The sequence below is a fragment of the Tamandua tetradactyla genome, chromosome 12 (assembly GCF_023851605.1).
Source record: "Tamandua tetradactyla isolate mTamTet1 chromosome 12, mTamTet1.pri, whole genome shotgun sequence".
Lineage (NCBI taxonomy): Eukaryota > Metazoa > Chordata > Mammalia > Pilosa > Myrmecophagidae > Tamandua > Tamandua tetradactyla.
The window spans coordinates 10,278,788-10,306,446 of NC_135338.1; the positions used below are offsets into that span (position 1 = coordinate 10,278,788).

The 27,659-nt window shown below is 35.5% G+C and overlaps 1 protein-coding gene across 13 annotated transcripts in view; it reads right to left on the minus strand.

Annotated features, from left to right (window-relative positions):
- Window positions 1-27,659, minus strand: part of KTN1 (kinectin 1) — a 191,895-nt gene that overhangs the window by 87,673 nt on the left and 76,563 nt on the right. For all 13 annotated transcript variants that reach the window (XM_077122550.1, XM_077122551.1, XM_077122562.1 and 10 more), the window contains 8 exons: window positions 24,798-24,935; window positions 23,226-23,396; window positions 22,182-22,312; window positions 14,571-14,687; window positions 10,718-10,858; window positions 7,570-7,676; window positions 6,685-6,817; window positions 6,438-6,525 (listed from right to left, as the gene is read on the minus strand). In XM_077122550.1, coding sequence (XP_076978665.1) covers window positions 6,438-6,525; window positions 6,685-6,817; window positions 7,570-7,676; window positions 10,718-10,858; window positions 14,571-14,687; window positions 22,182-22,312; window positions 23,226-23,396; window positions 24,798-24,935 — 1,026 coding nt within the window. The remainder of the gene's footprint in view (window positions 1-6,437; window positions 6,526-6,684; window positions 6,818-7,569; window positions 7,677-10,717; window positions 10,859-14,570; window positions 14,688-22,181; window positions 22,313-23,225; window positions 23,397-24,797; window positions 24,936-27,659) is intronic.

The following is a 27,659-nucleotide window of genomic DNA, read 5'->3' on the forward strand; positions in this document are numbered from 1 at the left end:
AAGATGTCAATTCTACCTAAATTGATTTACAGATTCAATGCAATACCAGTTAAAATCCCAACAACTTACTTTTCAGAAACAGAAAAACCAATAAGCAAATTTATCTGGAAGGGCAGGGTGCCCCCAATTGCTGAAAGTATTCTGAGGATAAAAAAAAGCTGGGGGTCTCACACTGCCTGACTTTAAGGCATATTATGAAGCCACAGTGGTCAAAACAGCATGGTACTGGCATAAAGATAGATAGATTGTCCAATGGAATCGAATAGAGTGCTCAGATATAGACCCTCTCATCTATGGACATTTGATCTTTGATAAGGCAGTCAATCCAACTCCCCTGGAACAGAACAGTCTCTTCAATAAACAGTGCCTAGAGAACTGGATATCCATAGGCAAAAGAATTAAACAGGATCCATATCTCACACCCTATACAAAAGTTAACTCAAAATGGATCAAAGATCTAAACATTAGGTCTAAGATCATAAAACAGTTAGAGGAAAATGTAGGGAGATATCTTACAAATCTTATAATTGGAGGAAGTTTTATATGCCTTACACCTAAAGCAAGAGCACTGAAGAAAGAAAGAAAGAAATGGGAACTCCTCAAAATTAAACACTTCTGTGCATCAAAGAACTTCATCAAGAAAGTAAAAAGACAGCCTACACAATGGGAGACAATATTTGGAAACGACATATCAGACAAAGGTCTAGTATCCAGAATTTATAAAGAGATCATTCAACTCAACAACAAAAAGACAGCCAATCCAATTACAAAATGGGAAAAAGACTTGGACAGACACCTCTCAGAAGAGGAAATACAAATGGCCAAAAGGCACATGAAGAGATGCTCAACGTCCCTGGCCATTAGAGAAATGCAAATCAAAACCACAATGAAATATCATCTCATACCCACCAGAATGGCCATTATCAACAAAACAGAAAATGACAAGTGCTGGAGAGGATGTGGAGAAAGAGGCACACTTATTCACTGTTGGTGGGAACGTCAAATGGTGCAACCGCTGAGGAAGGCAGTTTGGCGGTTCCTCAAAAAGCTGAATATAGAATTGCCATACGACCCAGCAATACCACTACTAGGTATCTACTCAGAGGACTTAAGGGCAAAGACACAAACAGACATTTGCACACCAATGTTTATAGCAGCATTATTTACAATTGCAAAGAGATGGAAATAGCCAAAATGTCCATCAACAGACGAGTGGCTAAACAAACTGTGGTATATACATACGATGGAATATTATGCAGGTTTAAGACAGAATAAACTTATGAAGTATGTAACAACATGGATGGACCTTGAGAACATTATGCTGAGTGAGACTAGCCAAAAACTAAAGGATAAATATTGTATGGTCTCACTGATACAAACTGACTTTTGTGAATAAACTTGGAATATGTCGTTGGTAACAGAGACCATCAGGAGATAGAAATAGGGTAAGATATTGGATAATTGGAGCTGAAGGGATACAAACTGTGCAACAGGACTGGATACAAAAACTCAGAAATGGACAGCACAATACTACCTAACTGTAATATAACTATGTTAAAACACTGAATGAACCTGCATGTGAGAATGATAGAGGGAGGAGGGCTGGGGACATAAATGAAATCAGAAAGAAAGATAGATGTTAAAGATTGAGATGGTATAATCTAGGAATGCCTACAGTGTATAACAATAGTGAAATGTACAATGTACAAATTTAAAAAATATTTTTGCATGAGGAAGAATAAAGGACTGTCATTATTGTAGGGTGCTGAAAACAGATGGTAATTAATATTTTAAAATGTCACCTTATGTGTGAGACTAAAGCAAAAAATGACTATTTGTTACAAAATTTATATTTTGCCTAGTGCATTTCCTAATATAACTTATGTAGATAGTGTGATTGAACGCCATAGTACTTGGAATCTCAGGTAGGACATGAGATTTTGTTGGTTTGTCCAGAGTGATGCCCCAATGAATCCCAGAGTGATTTGATCAGTGAGTGGAAAAGTATTTGCAAGCCCCCTTCGGGGAATGGTGAGAGCAGGGAGAAATTCAACTTCCCCAAGTCGAATTCTTGATATTCTCACAAGCAGTGTAGACAACCAAAGTCACAGGCAGAGCCCCCAGTCTTGGGGTTTGTTCACATGAAACTTAACCCCGCAAAGGATAGGTCAAGTCAACTTAAAATTTAGGCCTAAGAGTCACCCCCAAGAGAGCCTCTTTTGTTGCTCAGATGTGGCCCCTCTCTCCAGCCAACACGACGAGCAGTTTCACCAACCTACCCCTCTCTACGTGGGACATGACTCCCAGGGCTGTGGACCTTCCTGGCAACGTGGGACATAGATCTTGGAATGAGCTGAGACTCAGCATCAAGGGATTGAGAAAAACCCTAGAATGAGCTGAGACTTAGCATGAAGGGATTGAGAAAACCTTCTCGACCAAAAGGGGGAAGAGGGAAATGAGACCGAGTGTCAATGGCTGAGAGATTCCAAACAGAGTCAAGAGGTTATCCTGGAGGTTATTCTTATGCATTAAGTAGATATCACCTTGTTATTCAAGATGTAGTGGAGAGGCTGGAGGGAACTGCCTGAAAATGTAGAGCTGTGTTCCAGTAGCCATGTTTCTTGATGATGATTGAACAATGATATAGCTTTCACAATGTGACTCTGTGAATGTGAAAACCTTGTGTCTGATGCTCCTTTTATCTACCATATCAACAAAACAGTAGAACATATGGAATAAAAATAAATAATCGGGGGAACAAATGTTAAAATAAATTTAGTTTGAAATGCTAGTGGTAAATGAAAGCGAGGGGTAAGAGGTATGGGGGTATGTATAACTTTTTTTTCTCTATTATCGTTTTATTTCTTTTTCTGTTGTCTTTTTATTTCTTTTTCTAAATCGATGCAAATGTTCTAAGAAATGATGAATATGCAACTATGTGATGATATTAAGAATTACTGATTATATATGTAGAATGGAATGATATTGTTTTGTTTTTTTGTTGTTAATTTTTTTTAATTAATAAAAAAAGAAAAAAGTACATGAAAAACCCACAGCTAGCACCATAGCCAAAGATGAAAGACTGAAAGCTTTCCCTCTAAGATCAGGAACTAGACAACTCAACAATTGTCCTGGAAGTTCCAGCCAGAACAATTAGGCAAAAGAAAGAAATAAAAGGCATCCAGATTGGAAAAGAGGAAGTAAAACTTTCTCTATTTGCAAATGACATGATCCTTTATACAGAAAATCCTGAAAAATCCCCAACAAAGTTTCTAGAGCTAAGAAACGAATTCAGCAAAGTGATGGGATACCAGTTCAACATCCAAACTTCAATAGTGTTTCTAAAAACTAGAAGACCAAAGAATAAATTTCACTTAAAACAGCAAGAAAGAATCAAATATCTAGGAATAAATGTAACTGAGGATGTAAAGGACTTGTATACAGAAAACTACAAGACAGTGCTAAAAGAAATCAAAGACCTAAATAAATGGAAGGACATTTCATGGTCATGAACTGGAAGACTAAATATTGTTAAGATATCAATACTACCCAAAGCAATTAACGGATTTATGGCAATATCAATCGAAATTTTAAAATAATTTTTTGCAGAAATGGTATTCAATTACCAAATTATATGGAAGGGTAAGGAACCCCTAATAGCTAAAGCCATCTTGAAAAAAGAAGAACGAAGCTAGAGGACTCACAGTACCCAATCCTTAAAACTTATTACAAAACCATAGTAATGAAAACAGCATAGTACTGGCATAAGGACAGACATATAGACCAACAGTATCAAATTGAGAACTTAGAAAATAACCCTCACACATTTATGGCCAATGGATTTTTGACAAGGGGATAAAGTCCACTTAATTGGGAAAGAATAGTCAACGAACGGTGCTGGGAAAACTGGATCACCATTTGCAAGAAAAAGGATCACACTGTACACAAAAATCAAATCAATATGGATCATAGACCTAAATATAAGAGGCAGAACTATCAAACTTCTAGAAGAAAGCAAAGGGAAGCATCTTCAGGACCTTATTCCTAGACTTTACACCCAAAGAATAAGCAACAGAAGGAAAAATTAGCTAAAGAAGACTTCATGAAAATTAAAAACTTTTGTGCAAAGAACTTCATCATGAAAGGAAAACAACAACCTATACAATTGGAGAAAATTTTTGGAAACCACATATCAGATAAAGGTTTAATATCTTGAATACATAAAGATATCCTTCAACTTAATAACAAATAGACAAACAATCCAGTTTAAAATTGGGCAAAAGTCTTGAACAGAGCCTTTCCGAAAGACATAACAAATGGCCAGAAAGGACATGAAAGATGATCAACATCACTATCCATCACAGAAATGCAAATCAAAGCTACAATGAGATACCATTTCACATCCTTTAGAATGGCTGTTACAAAAACAGAAAATTACAAATAATGGAGAGGATGCAGAGAAACAAGAACACTCTTTCACTAATGGTGGCTATGTAAAATGGTTTAGCCACTGTGGAAGACAGTTTGGCAGGTCTTGAGACTATCAAGCATAAAATTAGTATTACCTGGCAATCCCACTTCTAGGCCTATACCCAAAAGAAATGAAAGCAGGACTTGAACAGATATTTTCATACCAATGTTCCTAGCAGCATTATTCGCAACTGCCAAAAGATGGAAGAAGTCCAAGTATCCATCAACCAATGACTGGATGAAAAAAACGTCATATTTACATTATTCAGCCATAAAAAAGAACAAAGTCCTGATACATGTGACAAAAATGGATAAACTTTGAAGACATCATGTTAAATGAAATAAGCAAGACACAAAAGGACAAATATTGTATAATCTCAATGATATGAAATGATAATAAATAGTATAATCTCAATGATATGAAATGATAATAAATAAACTCAAGAGTCAGAATCTACAATATAAGTTACCAGGGGATATGGTAGGGATAGGGAATGAGTAGCTTAAAATATACAGGGTTCCTATTTGGAACAATGGAAAAATTTTAGCAATGAATGGTGGTGATGGTAGCACAACATTGTGAATATAACTAACAGCTCTGAAATATATATTCTGGATGTCGTTAAAAGGGGAAATGTTAGGTTGTATCTATGGTAACAAATGGAACTATTCTACACAAACAACGAACCCTAAATTAAACCACGAATTATTAGTTAATATTACAATTATAAAAATGTCCTTTCATCAAAAGTAATGAATGTTCCACACCAACGCAAGGTGTTAATAATCGGGTGGTATATAGGAACCCTGTATTTTATGCATGATTGTTCTATAAAACCTCAACTTATTAAAAAAAAAATCACTCAAAATATTATCAATAAAAAATAAAATATAAAGTAATAATCAGCTCCAGGAAAATGTTCTTAACATTCAAGAAAAGAATAGCAGTTTTACTGTATATCTTGGCTCAGCAGTGAGTTAGAGAATCATGTCATAGGTAATAAATACTGATACACTCAGGGAAAATGAGGGGAAAGTGGAAGGTATAGTTCTAGAGTTTTAAGCCTTATCTTTTGTAATAGAAAGTAAACAGATGCCTAAAGTGATTTTTAAGATGTAAATAATATGCTTATTTTGAAATATGAAAAACGATATTAAAAGCCATAGGTGAAAGTTCAAAGTGACTGCTTCTAGGGAGAGTGAGGTGGGACATTACTGTTCACAGCAAGATTTAGCTGTGCTTCCCCAAGAAATACAAAATATTAATTTTTAAAAAAACTAATGCTATTTTCATGTAAATAATTCCTTCAAATATGAAGAAAGAGGCTTCAAATATCCTGTATACATTTAAATACTGAACCCGAGACAAATTCCTAGAAGAAAAATAAAAAACACAAAGCGAACCAGACAGGTCAAAACAGCCAAAAATCTGTCTGATCTGTCCTATTCTTTGGATATGTATTTCACTAGCTACCCCCTTCTCTTGTGGGGAGAGTCGTTATTTCCCAATGGATCCATCAAATTAGGAATAAATGAGTAGTGAAGTGAGCATTCAAGCAGTTCACAGTAAATTACTTGAAGTGGTATACTCTCATTGTTTTTCTCTTCATAACGTAGGAAGTGAGTCCTTCCTTAAAGCCAAAAAATAAAATGAAGAGTTGATCAAGGAACCCCAAAGAGAATAACTACAGAAAGGAAACAAACCCAGTCATGCTCCCATTACTCTATTAAGCATTATAATTTTGCCTGCAACATACTGCTTCAGGCAAAGCTAGTAAGCAGTTTATTTTTAAAACCCTAACAAAATGTCAAAGAAATAAAGATACTATGAAAGTATAAAAGCCAACTGTATTGAAAGCCATTTTTATTGATTTATAACCAAAATGTGCAGTTATATGTTCTTGACTATGTAGATGGGAGAAAATCATACACAGTATGAAGTTTCCATGAACACGTCTTCCCCTTACCCTGCTGTGCAGCGTCATGTTCCGCTGCTCTCTTCCTGATGTAGCTCTGGACTTCTTCCCACCTTCTCTCAGCGTCCTGTAGTTGAACCTGGACATTTAAAAAGAGACAAAGGATGAATAAACACCAACACAGGATTTCATCTTTTTTTCTTTGAATAACATCCTCTGCCTTTACTGCTGTGTCATGAGACTGCTCAGTGAGCACCCACAGCACTCACGAGACAGTAAGCAGAGGTGGGCAGATCACCTTCAGCTGAGTGGCAGCCTGCTCAGCGCTCTTCTTCTGAGCTTCCTCCTGCTGGAGCTTCCCTGTCTTCTCGGTCAGCTCGCTCACCAACCTCGCGTAGTCCTGGCGCAGTTTGCCCAGTTCAGCAGACTGCCTGAAAACAGGGGCTGGATAAGTAGCCTTCTACCATTGAAAATAGGTAAGGAACAGACGACAAAGCATATTTTACACTAGTTTTTCTGAGCAAATAATTACTACCTTATAGCTGAATGAAAAGGAACAATATAAATGACTACTATTAATGTAGTTATAATCTAGTTCTGGTGACAATTACACAAATTCTAAAACCACTATAAAATATCAAGAAAAATGGATGACCACAAACTCATGAGCATTAATAGACAGTATCACCCTCAAATTGGTACTCCAAAATCCTATTAAAATCAGCCAGAGTGTCTACTCTCTATAATCATACTTATAGTATCTCTAGGGCACTATGTCTCAAAGTATGGTTCCAGAATCCCTTACATCACTCTCACCACGAATAATTCCTAATAGGCAGATCCTGGACTCCATTTCAGAGCTACAGAATCAATATTTTAGAGGTAGGACTGGAATATACTTTCTGAACTAGCATGCCGGGGTTCTCAATAATGAGATTTTTAAAAACTACTGTCAAAGGGGATGGATGGCTTAAACTCTGTTAATCCAGTCTCATGTAAATTTGTAAACTGTCGCAGTGGTGTCACTATTATTCATCTCACAGTAATTTAGCTGAAGAGGTTCTAGACACAACAAAAGAACTGTTTTTGAAAGTTAACTCATTTTCAAAACAAATGTAAGAAAGAAAAGTCTGACCGATTACAATTAAATACCGTTTAACAATAAAACCATTTGGAAACATACTTGCTTTCTAGTTGGTTTGTCGTGTTGCTGACAGCATCTCTTAGTATACCATTTTCCTGTTTCAAGTGAGCTATCTCTGCTTCCATCTGCTCACGAATTTGTTGAAACTAATTTTTGCACAAAAAAGATTAAGAAAACAATTGTCAAAACTAACTTTTAACAAAAAACTCTATTATGACAACATAAGTATTAAGAGAATAAAGTTTGGCGCATTCTTCTCAAATAAATATAAACATAAATATAAAAGGAGAATTACTTTTTGTTAGCGATGAAAGCAAAATAAATACAAACTGCCACAGCGTTCAAGAACACGAGTAGATGCTAATATATCTGGAACACAAAATAAACACTTGCAAAGACAATTTTTCAGAACTAAAAGATTTAGAATTTCTTTCCTATCCAACAAACTTAGAACCAAATCTGTCCTGATCCTAAGAGACATCAATTTTATGTGAATATTTTTTAAATGCAAGTTTTTAGTAATGAAATGAAAGTTTTAAGTTTAAAAACTGAAAATAGGTTCAATATACTTATATTAAAGTCTGAATTGAGTCATAATTGAATAGATGACATTTTCATCACATAGAAATCTACTTGTTAAAATATTCTGACCTTCAAGTTTTCATTCAGAATTAGAGTCAAGAAGATAAAGAACACTGAATCTTATATCCATACCGATATTTTTTACTTTAGTATGTGAAATGATCTTAATAATAATTCTTAGTAAACCTACTAAATGAAGATAATTAAGGGAAATGTTTCCATTTTTTCAAAGAACTTATGATATGGAATCTACTAACCTGGGAAATAGAAGCAATCAAGTAAAAAGCTAAAATGATGAATCAGCTAAACACCTTTCACTGAACAGTAAATAGGAATTAAGAAGAAGAAACGATCACTTGAAGCTAGGAAAACCAGTTCCTCAATAATCTGAATAATGGAAGAAAGAATATTCCAAATGGCTGGGGGCTGGGAGGACAGAGGATTGGGCCAAATAAAAGCACAGTAATAGTGGATGGAAATACCAGAGCCATATAGCAAAAAACAACATATGCACCTGACAACAGGGGTACTTCTTTTTTTGCCATTAATAATATTTCAGGGGAAAACATTGAGACTTTGTTAGCAGCAAAGAATAATCTTTTTTTTTATACCAGGCTAGCAGTATGATCAAAGCAATATTATGGAAAAAAGTAATCTGGTACCGAAAAATTAATATGGTACCAATTACAGGATGGAAAGACCTGTTAAGAAGGTACTGTAATTATCCTAGACAAAACAATAAACTAAGATGGTATCTAATTTCTAAATGCAAAAGTAACTAGAAATAAAGAAACTTTAAGATTTCAGAATAAACTGTAGATAAGGCAAGGAAAAGAGAAGTCAAAGGTTTCATCAATCATTAAGTAAATGTCTGAAAATTGTAGAAAATAATAACAAGCCAATCAGTAGACAAGTTTGATTTTAAAATATGTTAAATTTGAGATTATGACAATCTTCCAAATTATTAGTTAGCAGTTGGAAATAATTTCAAAAAGTCAATGGTCCAAAAAGTTGAGGGGAGAAATTCATTTGGCAAGCAGACTCAAGCCATGTTTTTCAATACCTTTTTATCATATTTTGAGGTCTAAAATATTCAAAAATTATAAACAAAAACCAACAACAACAAAAAAAACACCACTAGTCCAGACCTAAATGGAATCATAAAAGTGAATGACAGGCATTACGAACTGAACCTTATCAAAAACAGACACAAGATGCACAAAAGAATAAGAACTAACAAAAGTCACTTAAGCCAAAACCTTGAGAATCATCCTCCATTAACAACCCTCTTCTCCTCTATCACTGTGGCAATTAAGAGTCAGTTGTCAACTTGGCCAGGTGAAGACACCTAGTTCTGTTGCTGTGGCCATGAGCCAATGGTACATGAACATCATCCGTTGCTGATTACATCTGCAGTCGGTTAGGAGGTATGCCTGCTGCAATGAATGATGTTTGATTTAATTGGCTGGTGCTTAAATGAGAGACTCAATGTAGCACAGTCCAAGCAGCTCGGCATACCTCATCTCAGCACTCGCAGCTCAGCCCAGACCTTTGGAGATGCAGAAAGGAAATACCCGGGGAAAGTCATAGGAACCCAGAGGCCTGGAGAGAAGGCCAGCAGAGATCACCCTGTGCCTTCCCCCGTAAGAAAGAACCTCAGATCAAAGTTAGCTGCCTTTCCTCTGAAGAACTAATGAAATAAATCCCCTTTTATTAAAAGCCAATCCGTCTCTGGTGTGCTGCGTTCTGGCAACTAGCAAACTAGAACAGATTTTCACCAAGCCCTATCTAACAAACTCTTTTTGTATCACTCAAACTCATCCCCTCATCAACACCTGATTTTAGCTCTCTGGCTTGGATTCCTGCAAAAGCCTTCTAAACGACACCTTCTTCCACTCTCCACAGTGTTGCCAAAGTAATAATTAAATATACTATTATAATCATGCTGCTGAACTGTTCAAACTCTTTTTTCTGACTCCCACTCTTCAGATATAAAAGTCCCTTTGAGAGGAAGCCCCTATTCACTTCTCTACATCTTCTCTTATTCATTCCAGTCCTCAGTCCCAAATACCACAATTCTCACTGTATTCCTCACAAACTGTTATCATAGGACAACTTGTACTGGAAATACCTGGGGTATGCTCATTAAGAAGTTCAATCCTGAGTCCCAAACTAGATCCACTAAACCAACATCTCTAGGGACGAAACCAGGGATATCACACCCTCAGTGTTTAAGAACCACTGTTCCACTGTTCCATACCACATATCCACTCCTTTACTCTTTCACCTGACAACACCTAATTGTTTAAAGGTTCAACCCAGAGACTTTTCATACCAACCCTTTTCTTTGCCACTTCTCATAACCCCAGGTCCCAAAGCACTCATGGCTTATCTCTATTATTCATGTATTTACTTGTCTGTTTTCAGCCTCCCCATCTCAATACCACCTAGAAATGTTGCTTACGGCTTAAAGACAGGAACTGAGTTTAACTAGCCACTATATCCAGATGGCTCAGCACAGGGCCTTGCACATATTAGGCACTTCAACTTTGCTGATTAAATGAAAGCAAATGTTTCATTTTTAGTTTAAAGAATGAAAATATACCTTCATCTGCATCTGTTGAGTCTCTTGGTAACTGACATGCATTTTGTTTTGAAATACATTGTGTTCTTTCTCTAATGTTCCAATCCGATCTTTCATCCTTGCTATAACCACACTGCTTCTTTCCTTCTCTGCCATCATTTCCTAGAAGAGTAAACCAGAAAAGAAATTATGAAAAAAATTATTTAAAAAGGATTATAAGCCTAAAATAAATAAATTAAAATAAAAAGTATTATAAGCCTATGAACAATAATAAAACATCTTTAATTTCCGTAAAATAATCATGAAACAGTAAGCACTTGCTTATTAAAAACCCCTAGGACAAATTTTATCAAACTGAAAACAACAACAAAAAAAAAAAACAAGCAATTTAAAAGTTATCTGCAAGAATGATTTGTCCAATTCAAGGGTGAAAGTCTCCCTAGCTACGAGGGAGGACTCCCAGGGATGAATCCAGGCCTGGCACCATGGGATCAACAATTACATCCTGATCAAAAGGGGGAAAAGAAGTGTAATGAATAAAGTACCAGTGGCAGAGAGAGTTCAAATAGAGTCAAGAGGCTACTCTCTCTGCTTCAGGTAGACTTTGCTACTGCTCATAATCTGCCAACTCCTTACCAGGACCATTCCAGCCAATGCTAAAGAACACCTAGGGCAATTTATAAGATTCCACAAGGGTTCTAGACACTAGAGTAACTTGCCAGAAACCTACAACCTCCAGATGGGTCCTTGGTCCAGATAAGTCCTGAAACCTAGCCCAGCCTCTCCAGAACATCAGATAGTTCCATCTCCCTGCCCCATATTACTGACAGACCCTTCCAATATAAAAAATTTAGAATTGCCATAGCCCAAAGAACCCCAATGAGAGGCATAGAAAGATCGAAGGTGATGGTGGAATTATACATAGAAGATAGGACTTAACAAATGAATATGAATGCTGAATCATTAAAATATCTCTTTCAGTCTCCAGTACTGTAGAGCAGCTAGAAGTAAGAACCTAAGAATTGTAAAAACCATGCCAACATCTGAAATATAGTCTATAGCTAACTGTGGTGCTGTGCTTGGAAATTTATAGTTTTTTGTATATATGCTATTGTTCACCAAAAAAGTTGATTGTGATGATAAATACGTATTTAAGCCCTCTAGCCTCCTATACTCTGGAGCAGCTAGAAGGAAAAATATGAGAGGATCGTATGGCAGCCCATGACAAACTCTGGGACCTATCCTGTAACCACTTTTTGAAGAGTGCTTTGAAAACTATTGCTTTTTTATTTCTTTGCTTTGTATATATGCTATAATATACAATAAAAAAAGTTAAAAAAAAAAAAAGAATGATTAGTCTATGTCCTCTATTCTAAGAAACTGACAAAATTTTTAATTTCTGTCATTTATAGTTGCCTTTAAAAATTGATTCATTAAGAGGGAAGTTTCAACTTCCCCATATGGAAAAGGCCTGATATTTTCACAAGCAGTGAGAACAACAAAATCAATACAGTGAACCCTCAATCTTGGGGTTTGTTCATATGAAACATATCCCTACAAAGGATAGGCTAAGCCTACTTAAAATCTGGCCTAAGAGTCACCCCCAGAGAACCTCTTTTGCTCAGATGTGGCCTCTCACCCAACACGGCAAGCAAACCCACTGCCCTCCCCCTCTGTGTGTGGCACATGATTCCCAGGGGTGTGGGCCTTCCTGGCACTGTGGGACGGAAATCCTAGAACGAGTTGGGACTCAGCATCAAGGGATTGAGAAAACCTTCTTGACCAAAAGGGAGAAGAGCGAAATGAGACAAAATAAAGTATCAATGGCTGAGAGTTTCAAATAGAGTCGAGAGGTTATCCTGGAGGTTATTCTTATACATTATATAGATAAACCCTTTTCAGTTTAAGGTTTATTAGACAAGCTAGAGGGAAGTATCTAAAACTATAGAGCTGTATTCAATAGCCATGTTTCTTTAAGACTGTATAATGATACAGCTTTCGCAATGTGACCGTGTGATTGTGAAAACCTTGTTCTGATGCTCCTTTTATCTACAGTATGGTCAGATGAGTAAAAAATATGGAATAAAAATAAATAACAAATGTTAAAGTAAATAGGGTAGAGGGAAATACTAGTGGTCAATGAGAGGGAGGAGTAAGGGGTATGGTATGCATGAGTTTTTTCTTTTTATTTCTTTTTCTGGAGTGATGTAAATGGTCTGAGAAATGACCATGGTGATGAATATACAACTATATGATGATATTGTGAGCCACTGATTGCACACCAAGTATGGAATGTTCATATGTTAAGAATGTTCACATTGTATGTTGATCGATTTTATTAATAAAAAATTAAAGAAAAAAGAAAGAGACTGACAGTATTTTTCACTCAAAAAGAAAAAAAAAACTGTTTGAATTGTTCCCTCCCCTATCCCATATTATCCACAGCCCATTCCAATATGAACAAGTTAAAATGGGCACAGCCCAAATATCCCTAAAGAGTGGGAGAAAGATCAAAGATGATGGTGGAGTTATACAGAGAAGGTAGGGTTTAACAAACAAATATGACTGCTCAATCATTATACTGGTATTTCTTTTATTCTTAGAGCAGCTAGTAAAACCTAAAATTGTGGCATTGTAACCCATATCAAACTCTGAAATCTGTTAGACAACTAATTGTTGTGCTGTGCTCTGAAATTTATTGTTTTTTTGTATGTATGCTGTTTTTCACAAAAAAGAAAAAAACGTCGATTGTGATGATAAAAAAATATTTATTCCTTCTAGCCTCCAATGTTCTGGAGCATCTAGAAGGAAAAATCTGAAATGATAGTACAGTAGCCCACGAAAAACTCTAGAACTTGCCCTGCAACTACTTGTTAAAGAGTGCTTTGAAAACTATTATTTTTTTCCCTTCTTTGCTTTGTTCATACATTATATTATACAATAAAAAAAAGTTAAAAAAAAATTTGATTCTTTTCTATTTGTAAATGTTGTTATTGATGTATTTTACATCCAGGAAAAAATTACACAAATCTTAATTGTACAGGTCAATGAATTACCACAAAGTAAATACAGTTCTTTTCAATTTTTAAAGGAATATGATCAGAATACTATAATTATATAAAACTATATGAAAGCTTCTAATCTTAAAGAAATCTGCTTATTTTAGTAATCTTAATCGGGCAAAGCCTTTCAACTGATTTTTTTTGTTTGTTTTACTTGCTTCAAACATGCACATAAACAATTTGTATTCAAACAAGGCTATTCTCATAACGTCATCGAGGAATAGGTGAATAATTCATAATAAACCTCATTTACTTTATTGTACCTAGTCTCAAAAACAGAGAAGCAAGAATTCAGAGGAAGTGAGATATTTTCTATAGAGTTTCAATTATGTTCTCTAGGTCTACATGATGGTTTGTAAGGTCTTTTCTACCTCTCAGACTAAAATTCCTGGGTTTGAAGACTTCAATGACTTAATAATTATCAAGAGAACCTCCATAAATAAATTACCTATATAAGAGCTTCATATTTATCCCATAAATTGGATATAAGTAAGATCACACTGAGTTTTGTGCTTCTTTAAAAACAGTTCTAGGTCAGATCCAGTTAAAACATATTCCCAATGTCCAACTGCTTCAGCTATTCTGAAACCAGGATATTTATAAGTACTGTTTTAAATTCATAATTCAACTGAAAGCTAAAATATCATAAAGTCTGAGATCCCCTCCCCCCAAAATCAAAATTCTTTAAGAAAATGACTATTTTATTAAGTATAAATTTATTACACAAATAGTTAAATCGGGAATTATGAACAATTTCTGAAAACTTTCATGTGCTTCTTCAGGAGATACATCCCTTGAATATAAGCTCATACCTGGGCTAACTGCTTACACCGATCCTTTGCAGCAACAACATCTTCCTTAGTAGCAGCAAGGAGTTTCTCTTTTTCTTGAAGCTGATGTACAAGTGCAGTCAATTCTCCTTTACTAGACTACAATTGAGAAGTCAATAAAGAATGAGTAATAGTTAACATGGACTAATGAAAATGATGTATCTAACATCAAGCGTTATTGGGCCAATGCAGTATTCTCTACGACACATAAAGTAGAATGACTGTAAAATACCTGTCAGAAGCCATTATATATTCCAAAATAGCATCCAGAAGCCATTATATATTTCATGATACCTACCAATCATGAAACAGATTTTACAAAGAATTATAGGACTTTTAAACCCAATTTTCTTCTTCATTTCCTATGATCAAAAGAGAAAATAAGAAACCAAAATGCAAACTATCTCCAACGAAAGTGTATCACCTGTAATCCCAAAGCATAGTATCAGGAAAGACTGTCAAAAGCAATGAAGATCAAACAAAGGTCCTCAATAACCCTGACACAATACACACAAGGCTACAGAGATGCCATAGAAGCATAGTTCTCTAAATTAACAGGCATATTCCAAAAGGCAAAATCAATAATCCCCAGTGACATCAGGATTAGAAGCAGAAACTTTCTTGGGAGGTAGTCTCAAGAAGAAGGAAGAAGGTAGAAGAAATCACGCAAACGTTACTCAAGGAGAACAGTTAGTCAGTGAGGAGAGAATTCCTGTAGTGAGAACCTACAAGGTCCCTAATCTGTTATTTAGAAAAAAGCTAACACAAAAAGAATTCATTTACAAGCACAACCCCAAGGAGAACACCAACCAGCATTGGCCCGTCATCATTATCAACCTCCAGCACAGAGATGACCCAAGAGAGGAAGAGGAATAAGGCAGTAAGGAAAATAACAAGGAAAAATAAATGGCAGGTGAAAAACAATCATCAGAAAGAGGCTGTTAAGGAGCAGATAAAAATTGTGATTAAAAAAAATATCACAATGATTTTTAAAAACCTAATAGAGCAATCATGTCTGGAAAACAACAGGCAAGAGCAGACACACAAGAAAAAAGAAGAGAAGAAATGAGAGCCCTGAATGAGATGAATATGACGGGGCAAAATCCAAAATGGAAGTAAAAATAACATTATCCCAGAAATACAATCCAATTAGAAGCAGCAAAAGGAAAAGACATGCTGCTGAAAACAAAGTAGCATCCATAGAGACCAGGATTGACAAAAATAAATTTTAAAAAGTGGAAATAAAGTTTGCTTTTTTTAAGAAAAGGGCTAAAATATAAGGAAAAGAGACCCAACATCTGCTTAATTGCTGTCCTTAAAAGAACTGAAATAATGGATATTATATAAACTTTTCAGAAATAAAAGTTGACTTGAATATAATGATGGAAAAGACATGCTGCAACCAAAGGTAAATTGATAGTGGAGCAATGCCAAGCCATATTATAGTAAAATCACTATGCTTCAAAGCAACTTGATGTTTATACAGTTCCAGCAAACACAGGAAAAATTCAATAAATAATAAACACTTCATTGATTGCCAAAGGATACTTTTATGTGGCTGTGTGGTGTGACAAAAATAGATAAGAACAAAATTCAGGCTAGTCTCAGCCTCTACCCAGCATTATGAATGTACGGAATAATAAAGCAATGCAAGCAAAATTCCAGGAAAGAAAGCAAAACCTAGGAACAGTATTTATATTCCTCTAAAATATAATTCAAGTATAAAGGCAAATGAAGAAGCAATTCAACTTGCCAGAATTTAAGGAATATAGTTTCCATGAGCCCTTCTTCAAGAAATTCCAGAAAAAACAACTTCAGCCAACCAAGAAATGAATAAAAAGGCTATGACGAAATAAGTGGTATAAGGCTTTAAACCCATTAAACTACAGAACTAAAACTAAACCAAACCTGGAAGTTATAGTCACAGAACAACATTTTAAATATTACAAATATAAACAGGAACACTATAATTTACAAAATTTGAGAGGGAAAGGAAAAACGGAAGGTTGAAAAAATTTAAGTAGATAGTCTTCCTCCAGTTACACAGTATGAGGTTAAATCAGTTAATAATTGAAAGCTGAAAATCACATAACTGAGGCAAGTACATTTAAAGACCACTAAAAGAAAAAAAAAATCAACCAAAATAATTAAATAAATACCAACATTTTCTTACCAGTAATCGTATTAACAGTTAACATTTTTTACCTTACCAACTTCTAGAAACTCTAAACTCCTAACATGCAATATCTCATTTAATTCTCAGAAACATTATCACCACCATTTTAGAGATGGGGAAACTGAAACATTGAAGTTAAGTAACTTACAAAGCTCAAAGTAGCATAACTCAAGATGTGAATTTAGGAAATCTAACTCTAGAGTTCAGGATCTTAACCTACACTCTACAAAATGTGAGCCACAAGTTTCTTAATTAACACAAGGACATGTGCATACATACACACAACGTAACATTTTTCCAACTCTGTACCCCTTCCAACTTTTACTGTATTTTCTCCTTCCCATTTCAGCTTATTCACAATCAACACTCACTGCCATCTTTTCCATTCTTTATTATATATCACTTATTCACAGTCTAGAATTCCAATGAAACTGCTTTCACTAAAGTGTATCAAATCCAGTTTTTCAGTCCTCATCCTTCTTGATTCCTCTAGAGCATATCAAGTATATCACCTCCCCATCCCCATGCCAGAACTCTTCATCTTCCCTGAGCTCCTGTGATTCTATTGTCTCCTAGTGTTCCACCTCCTTCTGCTCCTCTTCAGTATCCTTTGTACCATCTTCCCCTGCCCTTCAAATGCTGGTGTTTCTCAGGGTTCATAATGGAGCTTTCTTGTTACTCCCTGACCTAATATATATCATATGTACTGTTAATAGATTACTTTCCTATATCACTCCCACTGCATTCTTTCAACTTCAGAGAAATACATATCAACTGTGAAATGACCACCTCCACTCAGTTGATGTTAAGAACTGCCACAACCGTTATGACAACAGGTGAGGGGTGGTGGTGAGAGATATGGATTCTTTGTGGAAGAAAAAGATTAGATCACATGCAAATAAAACTTAAAAAATGAATAGAGAGAAACAAATGCTAGAGGAAATACGGAAAAAGAGATGTACCTATTCACTGTCGGCAGGAAAACTGAGAGGTGCAGCCCTTTGGAGGGCAGTACGGTGGTTCCACAGGAGACTAGAGGTGGGGTTGCCATATGTTCTTGCAACCCCAATGCAAACAGACATTTGCACACTAGGGTTTATGGCGGCAGTGTTCCAGATACACAATGGATGGAGGTGGCCTAAGGGTTCAATGACTGAGGAATGGAAGACGGAACTGTGGTTTATATATACAATAGACTGAGCAGCCACAAGAAGAAATGAAGTTAGGAGGCATTCAACTGTATGTTGAATCAAATCGCAGAAACAGGAAGACAAATACTATCATGCCTCATTCATAAGGACTTACTATAACATAAAAGCTCAGTGAACTAAAGTCGAGAACATGGGTTATCAGGTTGGTGCCTATTGTAAAGGATCCTATATGGTAAGCTCTTACAGCAGTTACATACATTCAGGAGTTGACATTGTTATTTCTCAATTCTGAGATAATGAGTTGTTTGTATATAACCTGGTCATTCCCAGAAACTTCAGGAATTTACATGAAACTGAGACTCAGAGTTAGACCTCTGAAGCTATGAAAAGTCAGCAGTACCCCATACATGAACTATTTAGAAAGAGTTGAAAAAGGTATCAGACTTTGAGTAAAGGTATGAATGAAGCTGATCTAGACAGGCCTGGCGCAGATCAGAATACAGGGTAAAGTATTTTACAACTTCAACTTCTGTGTGAGGCCAAAAGGAGAGATACTTATTTGGTGCAAAATTTATATTTTGGAAATGCATTACTTAATTTAACTTGTACGGTTAGCTCAGTTGAACACCCTAAGTACCTGGAATATTAAATAGGGCATGAGATCTTGTTGATTTGTAAGGTTAGTATGATGTCCAGATATATCCACAATAATTTCAGCAGTAAAGAAAGAAGTATTTGCAAAGTTCCCTTGGAGGACTGGGGAAAAAGGAGGAAATATCCAACTTCCCCATTTGGAGAATTGCTGATATTCTCGCAAGTGTTAAGGACAACCAAATTAATTAGGCCAAGCCCTCAGTCTTGGGGTTTGTGCCTCTGAAACTTATTCCTGCAAAAGACAGGCTAAGCCTACTTAAAATTAGACCCAGAGAACCTCTTTCTTTGATCAGATGTGGCCTCTCTCTCTCTCTAAGCCAACTCAGCAGGTGAACTCGCTGCCCTCCCTACTACATGAGGCATGAGGCCCAGAGGTGTAAATCTTCCCAGTAACATGGGACAGAACTCCTGGGATTTGCTGAAACCTGGCATCATAGGATTGTGAAGTCTTCTTGACCAAAAGGGGAAAGAGAAATGAGACAAAATTAAGTTTTAGTGGCTGAGAGATTTGAAATAGAGTCGAGAGGTTATCTTGGAGGTTATTCTTATATGTTATATAGCTCTCTTTTTAGTTTATGGTGTACTGGAATGGCTGGAAGGAAGCACCTGAAACTGTTGAGCTGTGTTACAGTAGCCTTGATTCTTGAGATGACTGTATAAAGATATAACTTTTACAATGTGACTGTGTAATTGTGAAAACCTTGTATCTGATGCTCCTTTTATCCAGGGTATGGAAAGATGACTAAAAAATATGGATTAAAAAAACAAATAAATAATACAGGGGGAATGGGGTAAAATAATTTGGATAGAATGAAATACTAGTTGTCAATGAGAGGTACGGTTAAGGGATATGGCATGTGTGAGTTCTTTCCTTTTGTTTTTCTTTGAAGTGATAAAAATACTCTAAAAATGATTATGGTGATGAATACAAAACTATGTGATGATACTGTGAGCCAATGATTGTACACCATGCATGGAATGTTTATGTATAAAGATTTGCCAATAAAAATACTAATAAAAAAAGAAATATCACAATATCAAAATTTTTCACAATTCTCCATTCTCTCTTTCTCTGCAAAGAGTCCACAAATATCACCACAACCTGTCCAGTTACTCAGGATTGAAAACCAGCAGACATACTAGACTCTTCTTTCGCCACCACATCTAATTGGTCAGGAAGTCCTCCAACTCCTCTATCTCTAGCCTCTGCCTCTGCCGGTGCCCCTGCATTTATCTTCCTGCTCTCTCTGAATTGGTCTGAATTGGGACCAGGGTTCACTTACTCTGGGCCCCTGAAATCTATAAACTCTATCTAGGCCCTCAGTTTCAGGGAAAAGGAAGAAATTAAACTTACCTAGTCATTCAAAAATAGAGGGGACCTACAAGGGCCCTGAGTCCCACAGATGAGAGAACAGACTCGTACATCCTATGAGAAGCCAAATAAAAAGGTCTAATCCAAGCAAAATGGCTCCAGTGAAGGGGAAAAAATGTAAAAAGTTTCCAATTACTAGCTCTTTTTCAAAACACAATCTTTTACAATCCCCAACTTTCTCCATGAGCTGCCTAAAATAAAAGGGACTTTGATTTACTACCCAGTCTCTCAAGTTAAAAGCTGTCTCAAACAATAAAATTACTACTCTTGCCCCCATAAGCCAACAGTATTATCCTTACACAGCAGAGGGACACAAAGCAATTATTTTTAATATTTTAAAAAAGCAATATAATTTTAAACTAGATGGTAACCTCGGCTGTAGGCTTTTCCCTGCTAATTTTTACCAGTCCCCATAAATAATCAAGAACCCTTTTTAGATATTGTACTCACCCAATTATTGTAAATTAAATCAAAGGATAAATTCTTCTATCAAAATTTCAAGGAAGTTCCTTGCAAAAGAATGAGATGACATTGTATCCAAAGTCACGTAAAGTTATTACCCTTACTCTACTGACAACCTTCTAATAGCTTGTTTTCTCTGGACCATTGCTGACACCACACAGAGACTTTCCAATAAGCATACTATATTGTAAAATACCAGGAACTTGTAGATCACATTGTCACTAGATACTTGGAAGTAGGACAGACTTACTAACTAAATATCTGAGTGCCTCTTAATATGTCTTAGGAATGCCATACTGAGCAAAAACAGACACTATGCCCTCAACACAGGATCATGGAACTTAAGAGTCTAATGGAAGAAATAAATATAATTATATACTTATTTCTGTTTATTAAATATTGATAAATGCCATAACATAAGAAGTACAGAAAGGGTGCATGGGTAGTTCAGTGATTAGAATGTCTGCCTTCCCTGTGGAAGACCCGGGTTCGATTACCAGACCATGAATTCCACCCCCCCACCCCCCAAAAAAAGTATACAGAGCTATGAGCGAGAAAAAGAAGGGAGAACAATTTAGACTGGGAGTTCAAGTTAGCCCAATAAAAGGAAATACGTAAGCCGAGACATAAAGGCACATTTAGCCAGGGGAATTATCTGGGAAATGAGGGGTGGGTGGGGAAAAAACAGGACAGTTTAAGGCAGAAAAAAATTTAGTATACATGAGGAATCAGAGAAGACTGAGTAACAAGCGAAATGTAGTGAGGGAGTAGGGGCATGAGATGGTAAGAGGTAGGCACAGATATCTGGATTATGTTCAAAGAGCAAAGACAAAGGTAGTTAAACTTTTAAAAGCAGTAGCATAACCAAAATTACCCCTTAAAGGTCATCCTTGCAGTTGTGGGGGAAAAACAGATCAGAGGGCTAAGAGAGGTAGCAGAAACATCAATTAGGATACGACTGCAGGAGTTCAGGTGAGAAGTGATGGCTTTGACTAGGGTGGTTTTATATTAAGAACAAATGGAAGTTATCAAAAGTTTTAAAGCACAGTAGTAGTTATGTGTGTGTGTTTAACCATATTTTTAGAATAATGACAGTTAAGTCAACTACCTAAAACTGAATACCAGATACCATGTCAGCTTATCCTACATAAGATGTGAAAATCTGTGACCATTTCCAATGACACAGTGCACATTATAATAAAGTGAGCATGACTTGCCAGAATACAGAGATCAAGTCATGGGAGTTTTGTGTGTTTATAAATTTTAATCGGCCATGCATAATAGCAAGGCTTCACCTATCTCAATTGTTTCTTTCAGAAGGGAAATATTACACTTACACACACACATGCAATAAGAAACAATAAAAGTTCCCAAGGAGTTTGGATGATACTATCTTCAGTTAAAAATATATTCTATTTATGCTACCAGAAATCACTTGACCCTGACTTCAACACGTTCTAGTCAAAGCAAAGCAAGGTTCAATTCAGGCACATACCAAATGACTTAGGTCCTATAAAAGTCATCTTATTTATCTTAAGAAAGTCACTTTTGTCAAAGTATTAGATGACTCAATAGGCACTTGACTAAACTAAATAAGGGTAGCAATTATATGGATATATAAAATAATTTCTGAAGGCATTCCAGAATTTTTAGATCTGACTATGCATTTGGGGGTGTGAAGGATGGACGTAGATAATAATAATTCTAACGGCAGTCTTGTCCAGTGTGAAATTCTAATCATTACTACCAAATGTGACCAAAATTAAAAACATGCTTACCTTCTTTAAAGCATCCTGTATTACACCAGATTTCTCCTTTAGCAGGTCTACAATACAAAGAGCCTCATCTTCAGTAAACATCATAGTCTTCAAGGACAGAAGAAAATCCTTAAATTTTACTTCAGCATTTTCTTAAAAAAAAAGAAAGGGGATTGGGGGAGTTGGCATTTAAAAAGCACAGGTAGTAACTTCAGCAAATCATCAAGAATCCCTGGCCAAGAAAGTCAATAACCAAGATAAATAGACTCACATTTCATGTCAAAACACAACAAATACTCAATCAAGATGGAAAACAAAGTAGGCAATGCAATGGCGGCTTGGTGGCAAAATTCTCGCCTGCCATGCCAGAGACCAGGGTTCTATTTCTGGAGCCTACCCACACCAAAAATTAAAATAAAAAAAAGATGGAAAAAAAGTATCAATCACTAAAGTGCCAATATGGACTCACTTTAAACAATCTCATATAAGTGTCTAATATTTAATAGTATATACATCAGATATGTTCAAAAATATTCACATTTAATCATTGTGAAACATATAAATCAAATTTTACAAATGAGAAAATAAGCTCCAAGAAATTTGATTCTACAAAAATCAAATACAAACAGGCACTACTGACATTCCAAAAATCCACAAACACCCCTGTCTCACCCACTCCAATTCTCCCAGAGCTCTCACCTTAGGCATCAAAGTCCTCCTCTTAAAAGAACCTGCCACTCACAAGGACATATGACCCAAAGAATACTCCGGCTACTTTAGAAGCTTAAAAAGGCAGTTGTGACTTAGCCTAGAAATCTAATAGGAGATAGTAGTGGAAAACAAGAGTGCCAATAGCAAAACAGCAATGGGACACTGGGCAAGTCAAATTCCCATGTCCAGGTCTATAAAACTGAGAAAGCTGGACTAGAATATTCACCAATAAATCTTTTACCACAAGGATTCTGTTAGTCTTTTGCAATGCACTGTTCCTATGAAAAGATGTACTCAATCCCACCAAACTCAACAACGTGTTTTTACAAGAGCTTGTAACATTCTGTATATTACCTTTGTCGGTTTCAGTCTTCAATTTTTTAGACCCAATTTTATGGATCCCTTCTACTTGGTCAGGTTTAATCAGATCAATAACCTCTTTTTTATCCACCACAGGATTTGAGTTAGCATTATCCATCAAAGGAATATAAGTAGTTGCATGAATAAGAGGTTCATCTACCAAAACTGCAAGTTCAACAAAATCATAATTATTCTGGGTTTTTAAAAAACAAAGTGATTAAATGACTTGTAAGCACACAAATTAAATGATAAATGAATTATTTTCAAATCTCCAAAACCAACTTAATATGGCTTTACATTCCTATTTTATCATTTAACAAGTCAAAACAACTTTTTTAGTTAAGCAGTACCAGGTTCAATATTTTTATTTTACAGTCAATCATTTAAGTCACCTAAAAATGTCTACCATATCTCCTCTAATAATATCTGAAAAATTCTTCCTATACATCTTTTACTTGATTCATTAGTCTCATATAATTTCTCCTGTTTTCAGATAAAAATCCATTCACATCTAATTAGTGCTTAAGGAAAGCTATATTTATTTTTGTTAGTATTTTATTGAATTTTTACTGCAACTATTTTTAATTGAGTTCCTCTCCTTTGACTTGCTACGTATAGAATCACAGTCACTGTTCCTTGCAGAAATCTTCTCATTCCTAGTAGTAATGCCTCTAATTTCTATGGGACATCTTACTACACTGGTTAAAACTTCCAGAACAATATTAAAATTAGAGGAAGGATGAATCTCCTTATTTTGTTTCTAATTTTAATGAGAAGAACTCAAGCCCTACTGGTTAAAGATGCACACTTCCAAACCCAGATGGAAATCTCTGTATATTCCTACCTTTAAAAAAAAAAAACCTTTTGTGCATACATGGTCTATTTAAAATCAAGTGATATTTAATTTTACCAAATCTTTCCAGCATCCACTGAGTTAATATTTTTCTCATTCTTCATTGCTTGATAATGTCAAAATTTTAAAGCAAATTCCCTTTCCAAATTTAGTGTTTTCCAGCACTAGCTGATACACAGCCCGATACTATTTAGAAATCACTGTAGTATTAGCTACATGAATTTCATAGCCAAGCTTTCTTTGGACAATTCTGAACATATAAAAACGGTCCAGTTACTTTTAATTGGATGCTTCCCATATACACATGCAAATTCTGCTTAGTAAATAATTGGAGAATGTAGGGTAATGTTAGATCTACAATGTTCTCAGGCAATAGCTTTGAGTGACAGTATTCAAGGAATACAATCTTTACAAAGTATAGATACTACACGGATATTTTTCTTCTGTAGAGTTTCCAGGCTATTACATTATTCTTTAAAAACTAAGTTATGAATAAGAATATTTATAAACACTATGGCCTTTATAAAATTCAGAAAAAGTTCTTCACTAATCTAGATCCAGCAAATCTAGTACTACAAAACCACAATCTAAAGAGATTTCAAGATATTTCAATTGCTATATTACATTAAACTGTAAACTAAGGAGCATGCCACACTCAGGTCCTATTTTTAAATAGGAATCAGTATTTATAAATACACGTCTACACATTTCACCATTTTCTGTCTTTTGTTTCTTTGAGGAAGACTTCTTCTTTCCCGAGCCACTTTCTTGTTTAGTCTCTTGATGGAGGGGTAATGACTCTTGCTTTTTTGAAGGTACCACAAAAGTTTCAACCTTTTTATCCTGGTCATCTTTATTAAAAAAAAAAATTTTTTAATTAGCATAGCAAACGATTAACACCCCACACAAAATTATTAATGAATAATCCCGGAATGCTTTCCCACTCAAATTTTAACTCTAATATACTACTCTCTCTCACTAATATATCATGTTAACTTTTTTATTCCAATATACCTACTCTTCAACTTCATCAAGATTTCTAGTATTTACCCACTAATTTTTTATCACTTTCTTCAGACTTTTTAATCTTTGACTACTCTTTAGCATTTCATACTATTGGTCTTCACTGCCTTCTTAAAATTCTCTCCATTCTGCTCTCATGATAATAATTCTCTTCTCACACCATGAATATTCCTTCGCAGTCTCTTTTCTGAACTGCTTTTACTGAACACCCCCTCTTATATGCTGATGTTGCTCAGGATTGTATCCTCAATCTAAATACTTTCCCTGTATGATTTTTTTTTATTAATTAAAAAAAAAATTAACTAACAACATTTAGAAATCATTTCATTCTACATATGCAATCAGTAATTCTTAATATCATCACAAAGATGTATGATCATCATTGCTTAGTACATTTGCATCGATTTAGAAAAAGAAATAGCAAGACAACAGAAAAAGAAATAAAATGATAATATAGAGAAAAAAATAAAAATAAAAAATACAAAAAATATATATATAAAAAACAAACAAACAAACAAAAAAACTATAGGTCAGACGCAGCGTCATTCAGTGTTTTAACATAATTATATTACAATTAGGTAGTATTCTGCCGTCCATTTTTGAGTTTTTGGATCTAGTCCTGTTGTACAGTCTGTATCCCTTCAGCTCCAGTTACCCATTATCTTACCCTATTTCTAACTCCTGATGGTCTCTGTTACCAATGACATATTCCAAGTTTATTCTCGAATGTCGGTTCACATCAGTGGGACCATACAGTATTTGTCCTTTAGGTGTTGGCTAGTCTCACTCAGCATAATGTTCTCTAGGTCCATCCATGTTATTACATGCTTCATAAGTTTATTCTGTCTTAAAGCTGGATAATATTCCATCGTATGTATATACCACAGTTTGTTTAGTCACTCGTCTGTTGATGGACATTTTGGCTGTTTCCATCTCTTTGCAATTGTAAATAATGCTGCTATAAACATTGGTGTGCAAATGTCCGTTTGTGTCTTTGCCCTTAAGTCCTTTGAGTAGATACCTAGCAATGGTATTGCTGGGTCGTATGGTAATTCTATATTCAGTTTTTTGAGGAACCGCCAAACTGCCTTCCACAGTGGTTGCACCATTTGACATTCCCACCAACAGTGGATAAGTGTGCCTCTTTCCCCGCATCCTCTCCAGCACCTGTCATTTTTTGTTTTGTTGATAATGGCCATTCTGGTGGGTGTGAGATGACATCTCATTATGGTTTTGATTTGCATTTCTCTAATGGCCAGGGACATTGAGCATCTCTTCATGTGCCTTTTGGCCATTTGTATTTCCTCTTCTGAGAGGTGTCTGTTCAAGTGTTTTTCCCATTTTGTGATTGGGTTGGCTGTCTTTTTGTTGTTGAGTTGAACAATCTCTTTATAAATTCTGGATACTAGACCTTTACCTGATATGTCATTTCCAAATATTGTCTCCCATTGTGCAGGCTGTCTTTCTACTTTCTTGATGAAGTTCTTTGATGCACAAAAGTGTTTAATTTTGAGGAGCTCCCATTTATTTATTTATTTATCCAGTGCTCTTGCTTTAGGTTTAAGGTCCATAAAACCACCCCCAATTGTAAGTTTCATAAGATATCTCCCTACATTTTCCTCTGTTTTATGGTCTTAGACCTAATGTTTAGATCTTTGATCCATTTTGAGTTAACTTTTGTATAGGGTGTGAGATACGGGTCCTCTTTCATTCTTTTGCATATGGATATCCAGTTCTCTAGGCACCATTTATTGAAGAGACTATTCTGTCCCAGGTGAGTTGGCTTGACTGCCTTATCAAAGATCAAATGTCCATAGATGAGAGGGTCTATATCTGAGCACTCTATTCGATTCCATTGGTCGATATATCTATCTATATGCCAATACCATGCTGTTTTGACCACTGTGGCTTCATAATATGCCTTAAAGTCAGGCAGCGTGAGACCTCCAGTTTCATTTTTTTTCCTCAAGATACTTTTAGCAATTCGGGGCACCCTGCCCGTCCAGATAAATTTGCTTATTGGTTTTTCTATTTCTGAAAAATAAGTTGTTGGGATTTTGATTGGTATTGCATTGAATCTGTAAATCAATTTAGGGAGGATTGACATCTTAACTATATTTAGTCTTCCAATCCATGAACACGGTATACCCTTCCATCTATTTAGGTCTTCTGTGATTTCTATTAACAGTTTTCTGTAGTTTTCTTTGTATAGGTTTTTTGTCTCTTTAGTTAAATTTATTCCTAGGTATTTTATTCTTTTAGTTGCAATTGTAAATGGGATTAGTTTCTTGATTTCCCCCTCAGCTTGTTCATTGCTAGTGTATAGAAATGCTACAGATTTTTGAGTGTTGACCTTGTAACCTGCTACTTTGCTGTACTCATTTATTAGCTCTAGTAGTTTTGTTGTGGATTTTTCCGGGTTTTCGACGTATAGTATCATATCGTCTGCAAACAGTGATAGTTTTACTTCTTCCTTTCCAATTTTGATGCCTTGTATTTCTTTTTCTTGTCTATTTGCTCTGACTAGAACCTCCAACACAATGTTGAATAAT